The sequence below is a fragment of the Lates calcarifer genome, linkage group LG13 (assembly GCF_001640805.2).
Source record: "Lates calcarifer isolate ASB-BC8 linkage group LG13, TLL_Latcal_v3, whole genome shotgun sequence".
Lineage (NCBI taxonomy): Eukaryota > Metazoa > Chordata > Actinopteri > Centropomidae > Lates > Lates calcarifer.
In genome coordinates, this window is record NC_066845.1 from 21,044,014 (window position 1) to 21,064,403 (window position 20,390).

Below are 20,390 nucleotides of genomic sequence, written 5' to 3' on the forward strand. Positions count from 1 at the left end.
TACTTCACCATTAGGATGATGTTTTCATGTAGATATGCAGTGCCCACAAAAATAGATTGTGTTTTTTCACAATTATAACTTAGATGCAGATCAGACCATATTTAAGACAAATTTACACATGAACACTGGGCTCACTTACTCATTCTTGCCACTGTACATAGTGAGGAGTGTTGTAAAGTAAAGTATAATTTAAGGTATTTGTGTTTTACTTCAGTACACGATTTTTTTATTTCTTTATTTATGTGGCAGCCATAATTAATAGAACTAATAGAGGACATGATGTGATTAACTTACAGAATAAGAAATATATATTGTTAAAGATTTAACTGCAAAATATTACGAATACGTTTCTTTTACTTTTATACTTTAAGTATTAAAACTTGAATCATTTTGTATAATGATGCTGTAGGTGGAGCTGGTCACTGTTTTAAACAATGCGAATTCCATCGCTGTTAAGTAAACCTGGCTTTAAACTGTCACAACATATTGAAGTTTTTTTTTTTTAATTTTAATAATTACATGAATCAATAACTGAAGTGATTAACTCGCCTCTTTTCTCGTCTTCCGTTGCCCACGTCTCGGAATCCCTTCGCAAAGGGATTGTTGTCTATTTTCAGCTGTGTGATCTGAAAGTTGTTATAAAGAGGCAGAATTATTTTTATGTCACTGGATTACCTCTGACTGACACAGTGAAAAACTAAATCCCTGCTGTATGACATGAGCTTCTTCTTTTGTTTTGAAAGTTGAGCTCCTTTTTGAAATCGACGAACTGGAGTCTACATCGTTTCCAAACAGATTTAAGAGGAAACAAAGCTCTTACCTTATCATTCTGATAAGCTGTTACTGCGATGAACTCTGTCACAGAAAAGATGTACGTCCTAAAGGTGCTGTAAGGCAGTTTGAGGATGTCATTCACCTTCACTATATGAAATCTCGGCTGGTATTTGTGCATGGAGTTGAGAATTGTCTGCAAATAAAAAAAATAAATAAATAAATCTTTTAAGTCCAGTTTTGAGAAAACATTTGGAAAAACTCATTTGATTCGATATAAATGAAAATGTTTATTAGGGCGCACTCAAAAGCGAAAAAATAGAATTAAAGGTTATGGCGAGGATATAGAAAGAACTAGAAAATATTACTTACATATGTATCACAGCAAATCTACCGTAATTAGATATTTGAGGAACACTGAAACATTAGACATCACAAAAAGGCCATAAACATGTAACTGTGTGCCTTAAACAGGTTCCCTGCCAATGAACAAATCAATAAAATCCAAACTTACAAATCCATGTTTGTCAGATATGTTGTTGGTCAGTTTCAGTTTGTGGAAGTTGACCACTTTAGACATCCACTGCTCGCCCGTGGCCGGACTGTCCGGGTGGATGTACATGCGTTTGGGCATCTCCGGGTCCGCCTTCCCCGCCACCATCCAGCGGGAGTTATGAAACTTATACCTGCAGTCATCAGCCGCCACGATGTCCATCAGAAAAATGTATTTGGCTTTTCTGTCCATCCCGGTGCACCTGGCCTTGAGCGGCGGAAACATGCGCCTGCGGGTGAAGAGACAACGGCGTGAAGCATGCATTCATGAAAACACAGTAAAACCTTCCGTCCATGCGTAATTATTAGACATTTACTGTACCTCCCAGATTTTGTAATGACCATTTCAGTGCCACATTTGTGGAACTGTTTCCAAAGGTCGCTTGCTTCTAAATAAACTTTAGGCTCATCATCTGCCATTTCCCCTCCCTCCAGAGGCCGACACAAAATCGCAGACTGCCCAGGCGGCGACATGTGAATCATCGGATCCAAACTGGGATCTGCTGATCCTCCGGAGGATAAAGCCATGGCCGGCAACAGCGGGGGTCTGGTCAGGACAGTCCCGCGAAGGGGCGCATCTCCGACTCTTGCTGGAAAGGCTTGCGGTACCCCACCTGGGACGCACGGCTCCGAGAAGCTGCGCATGGTCTCCAACGGAAAAATAAACTTTTACGCACGGCGCTGGTCGGGTTATACTTTTACGCCACGTTGATACGTGCAGGATAAACGCATCAGCACATTGCTAAAGTCACTAAACTGTTAAAGGTAGCAACTTTGATACTACTTTGCTTTTTCCCTGGATGTTTTGTCTTTGAAAAATCCTGTCCACAGTCCAGTGCGCCCCGATGGCTCTCAGTGTGTCCAAGCTGATTTGCTCCTTGGCACGTATGGACACAGCATGACACCCAGAAGTGGGTGGAGTTTCCCTGTTTTGCACTTGTGCAGGAAAATGCTGCCTCAAGTTTCCTCACAAGCTGATGAAGCTGTTTCTGACTATTTGGGATGAAAACCCAGCTTTACTGATCACAAAGCAACCCACGACACCCAACCAACTATACATTTAAATCAAGCTTTATTAATCAATACCATCGCTGCACCATCAATGGAATCTGACAACCCAACATTCTGCTAACCCTGGTGTGATTCCCACATCATTCCACTTTCCTGTGGTTTGATTAGCTACACTGATGTGATCTCTCCTCCCGTGCAGCGCTGCGTGGGGACAGCCTGCGGGGATTGAGCACTGTGGAGGTGCAGCCTCTGCCAGCGATTGTCCCGGCTGGATTAGGCTCTGGGTTTGGTTACACGCTTTTTATTGCTCTATGGTCCATGACAGCGCAGGAACGTCCCAGTAAAAACTTTCCGTGACTGAGGGCGGCAGGTTCAGAATACATGTGTGCCACCCGTGATGTGCAGCGCTTAGGCTCAACTGTAGTCAACATGAGGTGGAGCACACTAATAAGTCACATGATAGTATAAAGTGTGGAAAAAAGACATTTGGTCTGTGACATTTGGTCTGTGTTGTTTATATATAATAAAACAAAGTTAATATTTAAATTAATTAAAAATGAATATTACCAAAATTAAAGTTCCTACAATGAGCATGGAACACATATTAATGCTGCATTTAATCACAAAAACACCGTATCAGTATCAACAGTATCATATTATTGTTGTGACTTGATTGAGTTTACATAATGTGACTCCTTTGAATTAACAAATTCATCGATACTTGACTCCATCTTGATGGTTCATTCAAGTGCTTACTAAATTGGTTAATTATTTATTAATTAAAATTCTGAAATGTGTGGTTAATAATTAGTGAAACTGATAAGAATATCCCACAAGTGGACTCAGACAGTTACACATCAACACAGTGTTAAGTGAGTGCAGGGTGCACATGGCCAAGCAAAAAACGGACAGTGCAGGTACACGACAGAACGAGAAAAAAGATGTAGCTGAGAGAGACATATTAAAGGGGGAAATCCCTGGAGGAAAGGTCAGCTAAATGTTTCAAAATAACTGATATGGTAGGATTGCCATCGCCCTCAATACATCAACTACCCCTCCCCTAAAGGGTAACACTGGTATTTTTGAACCTGGGCTTCATTTTTCTGTGTTTTGCAGTGTAAATGATTGATAGAGACAAAAATCTTTGGAATCAGTGCAGTATTGAGCAAGAACTGTATACCCAGCAACTGTAAACAGCTGCAGTGATGTAGTCGTACTGGGCAATTGTCCACGTCAAAGTAAGTCCATGAAAGTGCTTGTTTTTGACACTAAGAACTCAGGTTTTTATTTTAAGTGTTTAACAACATAGATGGACAGAGAGACATTTTTATTAAAGAGTAAGATCCTCTTTGTTTAACTGGAAACAGAAATATATTGCTACCCGACTTTAAATCTTGAATCTTTGAAATCGGTGCAGCACTGAACAAGAATGAGGGTGTATGAGGCCATACAGAACATTTTAAACTGCAATTTCATTAAAAATAAATAGAAAATTAAAATAAATTAGCATTAAATAAAATTACATCATTTTACCATATAAAAATGTACCACAATTATTGACACTTTTAAATATTTTTTTACAAATATTTTCTGTTATTTGAAAAGGGAAAAAAAATATAATGAACTCTAAAATGTTAAATGACTTTTTAAAAAAGCTCATTTAAAGGTATTATAAACTGCATAATTATACTGAAGCATAGCATAAATATGATATGTTATGTTAATAATCACATCATATCACTAACCTGCTGCCTGCTGTGCCCTGATTCAGTGGGCACAACTACAGAATATACTGATCACTTTTCAATAATGTGTCATAAATGAAACAACTTGTTAGTGAAATCAAAAAGTATTAAAAACATTTCTGTGATTTGACTGGTGGTCTGTTTTACAAAGGATTTTTATCAAGGTTTGACAGGTGTTTAATGTTGTAAACCTTTTTGTGGCACAGATTTTGCCCAATTTTCACTGTTTCACACACACTCTCTCTCTCTCTCTCTCTCTCTCTCTCTCTGTCTCTGTCTTTATTTATTTATTTATTTTTTTTTTTACAGTGTATGTGATTCTTCCACCACTGAAAGTCACACAATAACACAAATGAAACAACAGTGATATCCCAGGAATTTCTGTGTTGTGAGAGGTAAAATGACTGAATGGATGAATGAATGGAGTCGGGTAGCAATATATTTCTGTTTCCAGTTAAACAAAGAGGATCTTACTCTTTAATAAAAATGTCTCTCTGTCCATCTATGTTGTTAAACACTTAAAATAAAAACCTGAGTTCTTAGTGTCAAAAACAAGCACTTTCATGGACTTACTTTGACGTGGACAATTGCCCAGTATGACTACATCGCTGCAGCTGTTTACAGTTGCTGGGTATACAGTTCTTGCTCAATACTGCACTGATTCCAAAGATTTTTGTCTCTATCAATCATTTACACTGCAAAACACAGAAAAATGAAGCCCAGGTTCAAAAATACTGAAGTTATCCTTTAATTCATTTTTTTTTTTTTAACTAATAAATATCATCAACACTTGATCATGCTCTGTAGGAAAATGCATGTAAATAATATGGAAAATAAAAAGCTGTGTACTTTTTTTTCTGTTGGGTGGAAGTAGCTCCGAGCCTCATGATAATCAACACAACTCCAGTCACAACTCTTTTAGGTGTTTTCTGAGGCAGTTTTTGCATAGTTGTGTTGACATAACCAGTAAAAATATTTCGTTACAGTATACCTGGTCTCTTGTGAAAATGTGGAGGTTGACTTGAGTTGACATTAGAGTCTCTGGTTGGATTATTTTCCTGCTCTGACCCTGCCTGAATGTTTTGTACAATGCACTAATAGAGAGCAGAGATAATAGCTTCAATATCATTTTGCGTCAAAGTTTAGTGAATGTTTGTATTTTGCCAACCCGGGTGTCTGAACTCTGAGTCACTCACCAGTGAGTCCTCACCAGTAACTTTTCACTTTTTCACTTGCATATGCAGAAAAATTAAACAAGCAATAAACACCTGACTTTTTCTATTCATAAAATATACTAAAACGTATATATGTCCACTTTATTGTAGCAGCAAAGTATCTGTATTATTATACTGTCTTTGACATGGATGACAGAATGAACATGTTTAATGAGTTTTTAAAACAGAATTATCAAATCAAAGACACAAGGACAATCAGTAACTTGCAATAATGAAGCAAATTTAGTCTCCTTAGAAAATATAAAAGTTGCACCCACTGTGCTTCAAGTTCAGAGACAATGATTGTGTCCACTTATTTATAGCTTCTTACAATTTCCAAGTTGTGGCCTTTGATGAAACAATGGTACAGGGTAACAGCAGTTCTCCTAAAAACAACACACTGAGGCTTGTATTTCAGTGAGGACTTTGCTGTGAAATCAGGAAATACCTCACACTGGACCTTTTGTTACAGCCTCCAAACAGCTCTCTGATCAGATGCCTAAGTAAGCACACATCTTATTCGGAGGTCATTCAAGATATGCAGTGGGTGGCAGAGCTGTTGAGGACCCAATCTTTTTCTGGCAGAGATGCAGGGGAAAACCCTGCCTGTCCGTCAGCCAACTTCAAAGAGCTAGTCAGTAATCTGAAACAGGCCCCAGAATGATGGCAAACAAGACGCCTGGCTGTTATTTGTGGGTTTGGCCCACAAGCTGCGTGTGAAACCTGTCACTGAGGATAAACCCGCAGATCTCCACTGGGTCACTGCCCAGTAACACACTCTCCCTAGTAAAACCTGGGAGTGGAGATATGGTCCATGAGGCAGGAACAGCTTGAAGAGCTGGGAGAGGAACATTTATCATGCAAAACTGTACCTAATCTCAGTCCCTGCTTGGTTAAATTTTATGTTCTTAACACCTGCTGACTGGTAGATCTTTACTGGGGAAAAGGTGATGAGTTATACATTTGTAGCTTGTTTGGAATACACAGAGGATCTGACACTGTGACTAAAAAGACAAAGTCAGAGTCTCGCCAACAGAAAGACTAGGTTTTGTATAACTGGTTAAATTAATCAAACAGACACCTGTAAAACAGATTCTAGTTTCAGGTTATCAGCAAAAATGACCCAGTGTATAAAAACTTCTGTACAGTACTGGGGAACAAAACTGAAGTTTGGATTTGAACAACCTTGTTTTTATTGGGTAATAAAAGAGGGAAAGGGGAGAACAACCATTACATACCTCATTCTTGCTCTGTAATTAATTACCAGGTTCCTTATCAAACAAACTTCAGTTTTATTTCAGTAATTGTATTAAAACAGCTGGTTGCTGTAGGTATCCAGGGCAGCAGGTGTGCAGACTCCTACCACCCTTTGACTTTTCTTGCTTTTTAGTCACTGCATCCAAAATAAGCTGCATTCTTTAAGTCAGCTGTAGCATCAAACACCTTTTACTGACAATATCTCTGACAAGAATGTTAATCTGCACTTCATAAGATCTCTGATCAAGTCTCCCTGCTGTTTTCCGGCAGACTTTATGTCCTCTGACTGGAACTCGTCTCCACAACCAGGGTCACTGGAACGCTTCCAAACCACTCTGGCCGTGCTGTCTCGCTAACACCTCTCATGTTTGGACAGTTGAACGTTGATGAATGGCCTAATGGTAACAGGTTAGTGTGAGTGAACATATTTGGGCTTTGGAGGTGGGAGGAATGTAGTTTAACAGCAGAGCGGAGGTGCTAAAAGAGACGAGGCCGGAGTTGATATCAAACACACACGCAGCGGCCACATGTCTCGAGGTGGGGCAGACTGGAAGAGGAACCATGAGAAAGTAAAGTGAAGGCAGTCACCATCAGACTGTAGCATGTTGTATCATTACTCCATTCATGTCATATTCAACCCAACAAAGTGAAAAGCTTTTTTCCCTATAGTATACCCATTTATAGTCGTTACTAAAACAATATATTATCATGTATTATCATACATCATATATTATGTTAAACTTATTTGCCATATTGCAGTCAGCATTCACTCAAAAGAATCTATATAGTATGATGGTAACATTAATGTATGTAATATCAGTTTACACTACCCTGTCTCTTTGAAATGACATTTATATATTACAATTTTTTTTGTCAAATATATTTTGGGGAAAAGGTCCTGGATTAAGTTCAGTGGCAACATTTATTTACTGCGTGTTTGTCATGAGGAGGTGGTCAGGTAGATGGTCAAGATGATGGTTTAATATGTAAAACATCAACAGTAACTTCTTGCAGCAGGAGATACACTACATTTTATTAAAATTTAACCAAAACCACAATATTTCCCAAAACCTAAACCAACATGCCTTTGTCACCTAACTTAAGCAGCACTCAGGATACAAACCCTGGTCTTTGTAAAGCCTACACTTTGCACACCCTCCATCCATCCAGCCACCTTCCTGCCAATTACATATTGTAAGAACACTGGAAACAACTAATATCCATCCTTACCCCCTTTTATTTAGTGTACATGCCTCCACCAGAACATATGCAGAAACATAATGTTCAAACATAATATTCACTGCTGTTGTTATGCAGATGACGCTCATATCTATGTCCTGTTAAATCACACTAAAGAACGCAACTTGCATCACCGCCAATTTTGTTCCTCAATAATCAAGTGGAGGGTGTAGTTTTCAACAGTGACCTCTTATTTGACAAAGATGTCACAAGCTTTGTCTAATTATGTTTCCTCCAACTGAGGAGCACTTCAAAAATCTTTACTTTTTCACTTTGTTATCACAAAGGTCATTCATGCCTCTCAACATTCATCACATTAATGAAATTCATTATGTTCAGGGTTGGGTAAAAAAGAATACATCCTATACCTTTAGATTGTTCAACATGCAATTTTTAAAATCTTATATTATTGTGGTATATTTAATTATATTTCATTTTTGTACATTTTATTGCCTCTTATTATTATTATTATTATTATTATTATTATTATTATTATTATTATTATTATTGTGATCCTTAGCTGTTTAAATATTGATATTCTCATGTAAAGCATCTTATAACTTTGTTTTGAAAGGTGCCATATGGTTCTTTTTGCCAATATTGTTGGGTCTCTCTTTGTAAGTATAATAATAAAGAGTGTGGTCTAGACCTGCTCTATATGATATATAAAATATGATATATATGAAAGTGTCTTGAGGTAACTTTTGTTGTGATTCATCGCTATATAAATAAAAGTCACTGAACTTGAATTGAATTGAATTGAATTGAATCCGGCGGCAGATAACTTTTAGGCTGTGGGATGAGTGAGGGGTTTGAAACAGAGGATTCACAAAGTGATGTAAAGAATTCCTGACATTTCCCAGCTCCTCAGATCCCCTCGGGAAGAAGCCAGACACAGTTTAAACATATTTGTTCCACAGGCCTGAAATTTAACAATACCCATCAGTACAGTAGCACTTTCTGATGTCACTGTCAAATTTGAAGTAAAAAAAAATGTATTGGTAAACAGTTTAAGATGTTGAAATAAGAACCCACCTTTTCATGTACAGATGTATTTGTGGAGCAAGACAGACAAAAAAAATAACAAATGAGTGAAGTGATAGTAAATAGGGAAGAGTTACATAAAATGTGTGACAGGATGAAAACATATTAATTTTACCTTTATCTTTAAATAAATTTAAAAAATGAATGAATGAAATTAGACCAGGTTTTGTAGCCTGAATCCCATCTGTAGTTAGGTTTAGGCAACAAAAGCATTTTGGTAAAACATTATGTCCCAGGCTTCAAGTAACTGTACATTTTTGCAATAATCTTCCCCTAACCTTAAGTGCTGAGAGTGCTAAAACATAACCATTAGTAGTGCTTTAGGTGCTATCAGTAGATATTGAATTGTAAGAGTGGAAATTGTTGAAAAACAAATGAAATAATGGAAATGGAAAATGGCATGGTGTTGTCCTCAGGCAACAAACCACTATTTTGGTCCACACACCGCCCCTTTAAATTTTTTAAAGTAAAACATCACATTAAAAGTCTGATGATAAGTCTGTGACCAATGAAATTTGAGCTGGGTGTGGCTTTGACCTTTCCTCTTGGGGTGAAACAGTCCTTTTTGGGACCATAGCCGACTTGGACCTTGTTTGTGTGTGTGTGTGTGTGTGTGTGTGTGTGTGTGTGTGTGTGTGTGTGCACGCGTGCCTGCGTGCATCAGTGAGTGAAGAGAGGTATATATGACCTATTCCAATTTTATGCTTACTGGTTTCTTCTGAAAACAGATGGTCTGCCTGATGACAATGAGTCTGGATGAAGAGGAGAATGAAGATGATGAAGTATCACAGGAAGATGTTCTAGAAAACTTTTTGAAATTGTTGTTGTTGTTGAAATAAAACATCTTCTAATGTATTTATTGCTTGTTTGTTCCTCATTCCACTTATTAAATAATATAGAAAACCTTGGCGTTTTAGTACCCTCATAGCATCTTGTTGCCCTGAGGCAACCAACCAAAATCTGGTGGGAGGGCTGGGGGGGGGACACATTTTCTGATTGATATATTATAAGGACCCCCCAAGGTCCCAAAACTAGAGTGAAATATTTTTTTCCTCATGCCAATGTTCATAACCATAATTGGGGTATGTTTCTCTCTTATTTTATGTTGCAAATGGCTAGTAGAACATAATTAATATGATGAACATAATTTCCTGGGTTTACAGGGTTCTTGGTTTGATCTTTTAACACTTCAGGACACCAAGCAGCAGCTTTTGACAGCATCATCAGGTCAATAGAGTTGTGAAATCTAAAAAAAAAAAAAAATGCCATAAAAAAGAAAAGTGGAGCAGACTGAGCAGCCCACTGTGGTTCTGTGTGGCCGTCATCTCACTCATGTCTACACATAACCATGAAAAAGTTTAATAATGCTGTGGAAAACAAATATGTTGTCCATGAACATTTCACTGATAGCTCAGTATCAACATGTTTTGCAACTTGCCAAATTTGCAAATTAACAACATATCCTCACTATGTTAATAAAAACATAATCTGGTTGATTTTTCCTACAAAATCTATTTCCTGTTGCAGTTTTATCATAGAGAAATGTCATTTCTAGAAGACAGGGTGGAGCAGCTGCACATCATGAAGACTGATGTCAAGCTAAAGCAGCAGTAAACAGAGTTAAAGTGTGTGTAAGTGCTAAAGAGGACTGTCTGGCCTCTGCATTTATTCATTTCTGTAAAAGTGAGAGGCTGGGACTAAAGACAGATGCAAAGAACCCTTGAAGAAAGAACAGTATATTGTACAATCCTTTAGGACTTTTGACTGAGTTTTGTTTTTCTTCTGTGTTTTGTTTGGATAGCAAACTTATCAGAAAAGAAAGGTTTATGTAAAGAAAAGAAAAAAAAAATCAATATAGTTTTACCAGCACTAACACGACCATAAATCAGTTGTATTGGAAGGTGAGTGAAGAAAGGGGATGTGAAAGAGCTGTGGGAGGAGGAGGCAGAGGGTCCGTAGAAATCAATTTTGACACATTAGAACTATTAGCTTATTGACAGGTGAAAGATGGATTGAAGGCTGGACGTTAAAGAGAGCTGTAACTGTAAAACAGCTTCTCCACTGATGAGCTCTCTGGAAAGTGATGCTCTTTAAAGATCTTCCCTCAAATATCTCTCCATCATTACTTTATGCCCATGAGCATAAAAAGGAGAAGTCAGCTTCAAATGTATAACAGTCCTGTACATTTGAATTTGGGCCACTGTAAGACAATTTAAAGTAACTGTATAATGAAATGTCAGTTATTTGAAATACATGACCGACATGATGACTGAACATGAATTAAAACAACTTCTCCTTTTTAAAGGACAATGAAAACTATTTTAAAAATGATATTAATTTGACATACTGTGCACATTATATTTATCGGATATTAGGAACTAAACAAAACAAAATCTTTTTCAAAGTTCTCAATCTCTTTTCTTCCAGCCATGCCAGACTTTCTTCAAAGTTCGGAGCTCTTAATATCATCTGTTTGTGTTTAATACAAATTCTAGATGTCATTTAAACCCTCAAAAATTGATTCATGCTTTCTACGAATAGCATGATTTATTTCCTGATTAGTAAAAGCAGATACACCATTGAGCCTTTGGTTTTGTACTCTTAATTTTTATGGACATTTTTGCCTTTATTTTGATAGTTCAAGCAGAGAAAGATAGAAAAAAAAGGTAAGAGACAGAGGCATAGCAAGGTCATTATTCCTGGAAACACCCCCTAGTTAAGCACTTAACAACTGTTTATGTATTTTCTGTAAAATTTCCAACACAAATAACTAACTGCTGCCACACATTCTACGGGAAAAATGCTGTAACATTTATTGATTATTTTTGCTTGTCTAAAATAGTCACATTGAAATGTGCTGTGTAAAAAATACAGCTTTTGCCGCACTTATAAATTCTCCCTAGTTTGCACATTAACAAGAGACAATGACCTCCATCTTTTCAATACCTCCAGCCCTGAAGGAAGGAGGAGGAGCTCAGGATTACATCCAACAAAGTTCAGCCTAAATGCTCTTAAATCATTGTTGACACCTGAATTAAAAAGTTGGTCAGCACTATTTAGTAATATTTAATTTGATGAGATTGCACAGACACCAAAACAATCCATGTGTCTCAATACATCATTGATTTTCCTGATCAGCACTTTGGTATACGCTGATGGATACTGAACCATTAGAATTATCTTGAGTTGGGTTTTTTTGTTGTTGTTGTTTATGTTGTTTTTGAATTGAAAAATGTAGTAATCTTACATCCCTATGGTTGTGTATGGATGGGTTATTGAATGAGCCAACAGGGCACAAGCCCAGGAATCCAAGAGATCAGGGGGCCCCAAAGTCAGATCCTTGTCATTTCAGTCATGTTTCAGCTCGTTTCTTTTACAAAAAAATAGACATTTGATTTATTACCCTCTAAAGTAACAACATTTGAGTAAAAACAACACATTCTATCCATGTGTATCAGTGGGAAAATAATTATGAATTTCTGATTGTAGTAGACATGCAGAAATATAATTGATACATGAGATTACATAAAAGCTTTGATTTAGCTGTGCTTCTATGAGGGAGAGAAATAAGAGAAAAGTGGGAGATAATCTTGTGAATGAAAGAAATTCAGAGTGAAGGGCTTAATGACAAATCATTTCTGTTTTTCAAATTAATAGAGGTGTTTGAGTGACAGACGCCTGTCAGCACTTCACCTCCCATATCAATTCATCCACCTATCTTTGCATTGAGTTGCATTCAAGTTCAATGCCCTAAACTGAACACCAATGCACTTTTCAGGATAATTTACAGAACTTGGCAGACTGTCGCTAATTTTCTGGAGTAGCCTTTCACTGTGTGAGGAAGTCGATCTTTTTACGAGAAGTGTTCTCTGCATTTACAAAATTGCTCAAAACCCAGACAACTTCCTGTTTTCCATCTTACACAGCTAGGCAGCTGAGTCAAAATCTGGAAAATGGTGCCCCATTCATTTTTTCTGCCAGTAGATATTCCAATAAACACAATAGTAGAATAGAATCATTTTTATTTTATTTCAAGCAGAACAATGTGATTTAAAACAGAATGTATATTAATTACAAAATAAAGTGTCATACATAAAACAACTTTCTGTATGTGATTACTGCAACTGTGAAATATTGACAGTGAATACATCTGAGTAACAAATGCTTAAGTCAAAATAGTTAGGAAATGAGCGTTTCAATTAAGAAGATGTGTTTTCGTTTTTGTCAGCACAAAGAGCCAGGCAAATGAAAAGTCCATTAAAGTGCATCTGAAATGAGCAGGGACTATATTTCATCCTGCTGACTGCTCTGACAATATTCTCTCAGGCCTGTTGATTTGAATAGTGTGAATATTTATGTCCAGAGGTGTTTGCCCGTTCTTAATGTCTGCGCTCTTAAAGTGGACAAAGAGGACAGTTACTGTCTGCCGTAAGTGATCGTGTATTAACAGAGGCACGTCCTGCCAGAGGAAGCATTAAGGTCTCCTCATTATTTAATCATTGGCTGCTTCACACTGTGGGCTTGTAAGACGGGTGGACACACTGGGTTAGTGTATGCTGTCTGTGCACTGTCAACTCGACCCATACACTGTCCATTTATCAAAGAAACTGTATGATTAATGCTAATGCCAGGTGATGTCATGGCAACAAACATCAGCACTATCATCAATTGGCTTTCTCACTTTTAAAACAGAAATAAATTTGGAGTAACTGTGTGCCACTATGGCAAAAACATTTGATCATAATCTGATGCACAGGGCTGTTTGAGACTAATTCTAAACCTAGCAAATAAAACTGAGTATCACTGAGTTGACTTGCATTTACCCTCCACTACATCCCTGCTCCTATTGTAATACAATGGTATGTATAGTTAATGAGTTGTCCAAGAACTGTTTTCATCCTTTACTTAAAGGTATAATATGCAGGATTTTCCTACAACACAATGTACAGACTCAGACAAAAATAATTATGACCCATCAGAAGTGTGTGGCCCCTATCCAATGACAGCACAGTCTGTGATAGCCAAATTAATTAATGCAACAATGTTGGTGAATATTTAACTTATGTTAAAATAACTCGCCTTTGTAACTGAAGATACAGCTTGACATACAATTTAAACTCCTCATCCAGCATTGAGGGCGGCGATTTACTGCTTGCTTTCGCAAGACGGTGTACATCAATCACTTTCAGTTTTGGCAGCTCTTCCAAGCACTGAGTGTAAAAAGGAGTCATAGTGATATAACGTTAAAGCTGGTGCTTCACTCTTGTGAAGACTGAGGTAATCGAAAATGCCGAAAACATTGTGTACAAAACTGAACAAAAAATGTGTTTCTATTAAGAAATTGTAAAATTAACTCTGAAAAGTAACTTATTAAATTACTGTAGTACTGCACCTCAGAACTCAGCCACCACTACTTTGCCAATTCACTATACCTGCAGAACCCCTGTATGTAGTTAGGGTTACTCCCATTATTTACAAATGGCAGCCAGTGTACTCAGTTACTGATAACATGTTACTATTGAAAAAATAATTACATCACTAATTGCTCAACAGCAATTGGTTACATTACTTAGCTCTGTTAATGATGCCTTTAAAACATCCACAGCCACATGTCATATATGTGTTCTATATTCTATATTCTATATACACACATAGAAATATAAAACATAACAGTTTGTAGTTTCACCACAGTCTGTCTGTAGTTGCATCCTCACAGTAAAGCTGTGGGGTTCACACACCCAGCAGCAGAGCCAGATGAATCCTGAATGTAGGCTCACCAGTGGATAATGTTAGCAAGAGGACACAAACAGCTTTCCCCCAACCTTCAGTCCCTGTGCCAAGCTGGCAGATCCTAGACCAGTCTGCCTACTGAGCAATAACTGAACAACTGATAGCAAACCACCCATCTAATGTCTCAATTACACTCTCTTGCAGACAGCTTTGGACACCAAGGACACGTAGTTTCAGGGTACCTGTACATCTGGACAACCAGGTTAACCAGCCTCCACTAGTTATTTTAACATTAGCTGCAATGACATAGATTTAAGGCTAAACCCTCCAGAGCTGAGGGTCTCCCCAGTGATGTTGTGGTCACAACCAATGGCTGTAACAGATATGTAATACATAATGATACAGTATAATACAGCTCAGCCATCCTTCATGGAAGAGCTGTATCTCCTCTGGAAAGCACAAAACTTTAAGCGAGAAAAAGCAAAATTTACTGCTGAGTTACACAAAAATAGCCCAGAAAAAAAAAAAAAGTTCCTGCGTTACCTGTTCAGTGAGCCATCTGTTCCTTTTTCATGACACTTAGATGATCATAGATTCTGTTTTATCTACTGTGAACTATATTGTAGCAACATTATATTGTTTCTTAATTTCCAGCATTGTACAGCACATTGCTGAAATCATACCACGTGTAGTTGTGGAAAAGTGATGCCTCCTCCTCCCCTGGGAAGCATTCACTCCCAATTGTTTACACTAGAACAGGTGTGGACGGCTTTAATAAAGATGAGCACTGAATCTGACTGTGACCAACGGATATTAAAATATCGCTTGACCTTGCAAATGGGGATTACAGTGAAAGTCTGCCACAGCACGAGGCGACTGCACACAGCATGCCCTGCAATCCTCTCCACTCAGTAAGCTGAGGCAGAATTTATGGCCCTGCACACAGCGCTGCACTGTATGTGTCGGTCTCTGTTGTGGATTACAGGATACACAAATGGTGATGCGTGGGTGTCAGGAGAGGTGCTAGACGCTGATGTTTCAGGTTTCAAGGTTCAGCTGGAATTCTGTAGCTTTCTCAATGTAAGTGGATAATATCTTCCCAAGGGATACATACAGGAAATACTAAGGGCCCCAAGTCACTGCTGGATCATAAACACCTTCATGTTTTCTCTCTTATTCCCACTCTGTCTCTTTGTTTCTCTCTTAGGAGCAATAGCATCACCTAAAACTTGACTGCATCACTGTAATTTCTCCCTAGGATCCTGGCACAAGTTCATAACCATCACATGTCAATAATAGGCTCTGTCCATTACGAGTACCGTTTGTTTAGAAGACACAGGAAGACTCTGCAAACAGCTAAGTCTAATGTAATTCACTGTTGATCTAGACACCATCATTAGTTTTCTGTTATGAGGCAAATCATGGAAAAAAAACAAACAAACAAAAAAAAACAAAAAAACACAGGGTTTAGAAATGAAAAACCACCAACTTACTGATAATCTACCTCCCTGGCTTACTATCAAAATGCTGCCGGTGTCTGGTGTTGGATTACATCAGATCATTAACTCTCCAACTTGTGTGTAGATAATCATGGATTTCTTAATCATAGAGTTCATAGACCTTCAAGCTGTCCCAGTCATACTCTTATATATATGGCTAGCACAATACACTGACAATACTGTACACAAAAATGTGAGTGGTTATTGAAGAATGAATCAGGGAAGACCTGAGAATTAATGAATCATTAATGAGTAGTTCCTGGATCCAAAACTGTATGTAGTTAATGATGAGTTACTAGAGAAGAGACTGGAAGATACTATATTAAAGAATCATTAGGTAATGATTAGTTCATGAGTATCTGCAAGTCAGAATACTGACCACTTTCACACAGGTTGCCAGCGGAGCAGCGCCACTGAAGTAATCCTTCATTACTTCATTATCTGGTTAATACTTGGTTGGTCTGGTCTGGTTCAGAATTGTTACACCCTAGCAAATATTAATACATCTGTGATCTGATAAATAACCGGGTTATTTGTTGAGAATCCTGTTTCTGCTTTATTGTTGTTTGTAACTGGAAATTATGTCAAAAGAAAATGGCACCTATTTATCAAACAGCTGGAATTATTTGTTAGTTTACAGATTCAGTAACACAACATACAAAATCCAATATTTTATATATTAGTCTTAAAATGGGCCATTCTGCATAATGAGTACTTTTTGGTACTTTGAGTATGTTTTGAAAAAAAAAAAAAAACTGTAAACGGTAAATTGTAAGATGGTTATATTAATACTGTTATAATACATTTTGTATAAATAAATTAGCACAAACACTTGAAATGTCAAACAATAATGTCCACCAAGTAAAAAAGTGGTGACAGACTTGAGTTTTAGTTTTTAGTTGTTATTTTAGTATTAAATTTGGATAAACTGCATACATCTTTAAAAAGGCTAGACTGGCTTAAGCACAGTTACATTGTGGGGCAGCCAAGTCAATGCCATTGTCAGCATTTCAGCTAAGGAAAGGTCCCATCACCTAAGACATAAACATGAAATCATTTAAATAAAAGTTGTTATTTTAGATATCACCAAGGAATTGGATCAATAATTGGAACATAGGTCAGACAATTTTATGTCTCTACAGTGGACAGAGGAAATCAAACCCATGTTAGTTCTAGTATGCTCAGACTCTGGTGCAGCCCTGGAGAGTCTCAAAAATATCTCTTCAAAGTGTCTGCAGGGAACAGAAGAAACAATAACATCCACAATCAGATTTGGTCATGCAGGGCAAAACAGCATCCTATTCAAAACTGGAAAACATAATATAGGATAGTGTGAATTTGTCCAAAATATAAACATGAAAGACTCAGAGGCAGACAGAGAAATAAAAGTGAATTTTGATTTATGGGATATTCTGCATAAAAGTTCAGGAGAAAAATTTGAGAGGATATGATGTTTTATTTTCATGATTGGTTGTTATTATCATCATTATCATTATTGTTATTATTATTACTATTATTGGTAATAATACCAACAAATTATTGGTAATAATAATTTTGTTACCAATATTATTAATAATAATAATTGTTTAGTTCTCAAAAAACAAACCCTGGATTAATCCTGACATAAAGGCTCTCAAGGAGAAAAGAAAGGCCTTTAGGTCAGGAAATAAGGAGGAGCTGAAGGCTGTGCAGAAGGAGCTGAGGAGGAAGATCAAGGAGGGGAAGAACTGCTACAGGAGGAAGATGGAGGAGCAGCTGCAGCAGAACGACATCAGTGGAGAGGCCTGAAAACCATCTCTGGGCACAGGGAACCAGACCGCCAGACTGTGGGGACTCAGGAGTGGGTGAATGACCTGAATCTGTTTTTCAATAGATTTGATCAGTCACCTGCTGCTCCCCCTGCTCAGTCATCCCTGCTGCAACCCCCCCCGTCTGCTCCTCCACCTCCACACCCCTGCCCACAGTGTTCAGCTCAGGAGGATCAGGGCAAGAATGGCTACAGGTCCAGACAGTATCAGCTCCAGGCTCCTGAAGTCCTGCGCAGACCAGCTGTGTGAGATCGTGGAGCACCTCTTCAACACAAGCCTGAAGTTGAGGAGAGTCCCACAGCTGTGGAAGACATCCTGTGTGGTACTGGTGCCGAAGACAGTCCTGGCTCCGTTCCTTTTCAGAATCAGAATCAGACTTTATTGCCAAGTAAGTTTGCATATACAAGGAATTTGTTTTGGTATATCGGTGCTAAAGGACAGTGATAGTAAAAAAAGAGCAAAAAGCAAAAACTACAAGGAACATAAATATACATAATTAAAATGTAAAGTGTCGAGTGCAAATGTTTGAAGGTGGCAGTGATTGTCTGGAGAGATGTACATTAATTAACGCATAGGTGTATGTATAACATTAATGTGACGTGTAGTGGGGGGTGGGGGGATTATAGACTGTGACAGTCTGTGTGTGTGTGTTTGGGGGGGGCTATGTCTTGTTGAGGAGCTCAGTTGCAGATGGGAAGAAACCGTTCTTGTGGTGTGAGGTCTTGGTTTTGATGGACCGCAACCTCCTGCTAGACGGGAGTGTCCTGAAGAGTTTGTGACCAAGATGGGAGGGATCGGCCATGATCTTTCCTGCCCCGCCTCAGGGTCCTGGAGGTGTACAGGTCCTAGAGAGAAGGCAGGTTACAGCCGATCACCTTCTCAGCAGACTGGATGACACGCTGCAGTCTGCCTCTGTCCTTGGCAGTAGCAGCAGTGTACCAGGTGGTGATGGAGGAGGTGAGGATGGACTCAATGATGGAGGTGTAGAAGTGCATCATCATTGTCCTTGGCAGGTTGAACTTCTTCAACTGCCGCAAGAAGTACATCCTCTGCTGGGCCTTCTTGATCAGGGAGCTGATGTTTAGCTCCCACTTGAGGTCCTGGGTGATGATGGTCCCCAGGACACGGAAGGACTCCACAGTTCTGACTGGGGAGTCACACAGGATGATGGGGGATGGTGAAGCTGTGTTCTTCCCTCTACACTGCAGACTTCCAGTATAACTCACCTCACTGCCACCTACAAAAGTTCTCTGATGACTCTGGAGGACCAAAGAACTGGTGGTGGATTTCTGCAGGAGCAGACACTCCCCCCAACACCAGTGAACATCCAGGAAAGAGACATTGAGATGGTGACTAGGGGTGCAACGGTACAGGTAGCCCACGGTACAGCCGTACCTCGGTTTTTGGGTCACGGTTTCAGTATATGCTTTGTGCGTAAAGAGAACCTTTTTTTTTCTCCCAAAATTATATCTTTATTTTGCTTGTCAGCAAAAACTGCATTTCACAGCAAACAAATTCCAGTATCAATCGTGTACTGAATAATATAACACTCTCCCTTCAAGTTAACTGTTACTAAACACAACACTTTCAAGTGGTAAACTGCCTCTTATTCGTTGACTACTGGTATACACTATACAGTAGTACAAAAAGAGAGGTAAACAATTTCAAAAGAAAAAGTGCACTTTATCTTTGACAAATTGTATACAGTCTGGGGGAAACATAAATTCAGAAATAGCTAGTGCTTTGCCTATTTTAAATGAACATAAGAATACTTTAGTATAGGCTACATTCCAGATGTAGAGTGCAATATCAATGAGCATGAGCTATTTATTCCACTGCTATTATGAGATTTTTCTGTAAGAAGATAAGCCTGTCAACATTGTCTGCAGCAAGACTCCTCATCTGCCAACCTAACATATAGTGGACCGTCACAGTCAAGTAACTCTCTGTTGCTCGGGAGGTCCAACTATCCGTGGTCAGTGCGAGGCTCTGTGTTTTAGCCATATCATCATATCATATCATCATCATTTTCAATGGCTTTGTCATAGAGGTTGGGAATTACAACGTCACTGAAATGTGTACGGCAGGGAACAACATAACGTGGGTCGCGCGACGAAACCCCACATCTTCGACCACAGAAAAGGGCTGCTAATCTTTGGCACTGAACGCTCCCACTGCACAGGTTATTTTCTTATGTTTGTCTAAAGTGGCACGGTAGGTCTGTTCAAGAGCGTTCTAGAGAGACAGTTGTTGTTTTGCTGCTGTTACCTTTTCGAGTCGCTCGACTGTCCTGTGTTCAGGAACCGTTATATCAGGATGCTTACGCTGGAGATGCTTGGTCATATTGCTTGTGTGTCCTTCTGAGTAGTGGACATGTTTCAAGCAGCGTTTGCAGACAGTGAAATTTCTGTTAACTGCTGGACAACGAGTTCCACCCCCTGCAGGACAGTGTGACAGCACTGAGCAGCTCCTTCAGCGATAGGCTGCTTCACCTAAAGTGTGTGAAGGAGAGGTATCGCA

At 38.6% G+C, this 20,390-nt stretch overlaps 1 protein-coding gene across 1 annotated transcript; it reads right to left on the reverse strand.

The window, feature by feature from the left end:
* Positions 1 to 524: 524 nt before the first annotated feature.
* On the reverse strand, positions 525 to 2,173 carry LOC108878020 (T-box transcription factor TBX3-like). Its single transcript, XM_018668312.2, has 4 exons — positions 1,646 to 2,173; positions 1,286 to 1,553; positions 821 to 967; positions 525 to 626 (listed from the first exon to the last, which is right to left on the reverse strand). Exons 1-4 carry the CDS (start codon positions 1,966 to 1,968, stop codon positions 525 to 527), a joined length of 840 nt encoding a protein of 279 aa, XP_018523828.2. The 5' UTR covers positions 1,969 to 2,173.
* Between the last annotated feature and the right edge of the window lie 18,217 nt (positions 2,174 to 20,390).

Excerpts from the sequence above, each read along its gene's own strand:
- LOC108878020 (XM_018668312.2), bottom strand. The coding sequence starts at position 1,968 with ATGCGCAGCTTCTCGGAGCCGTGCGTCCCAGGTGGGGTACCGCAAGCC. Across the intron at positions 968-1,285 it reads TATCTGACAAACATGGATTT|ACAATTCTCAACTCCATGCA; the intron begins GTAAGTTTGGAT and ends TTTTATTTGCAG. Across the intron at positions 627-820 it reads CAGCTTATCAGAATGATAAG|ATCACACAGCTGAAAATAGA; the intron begins GTAAGAGCTTTG and ends AACAACTTTCAG.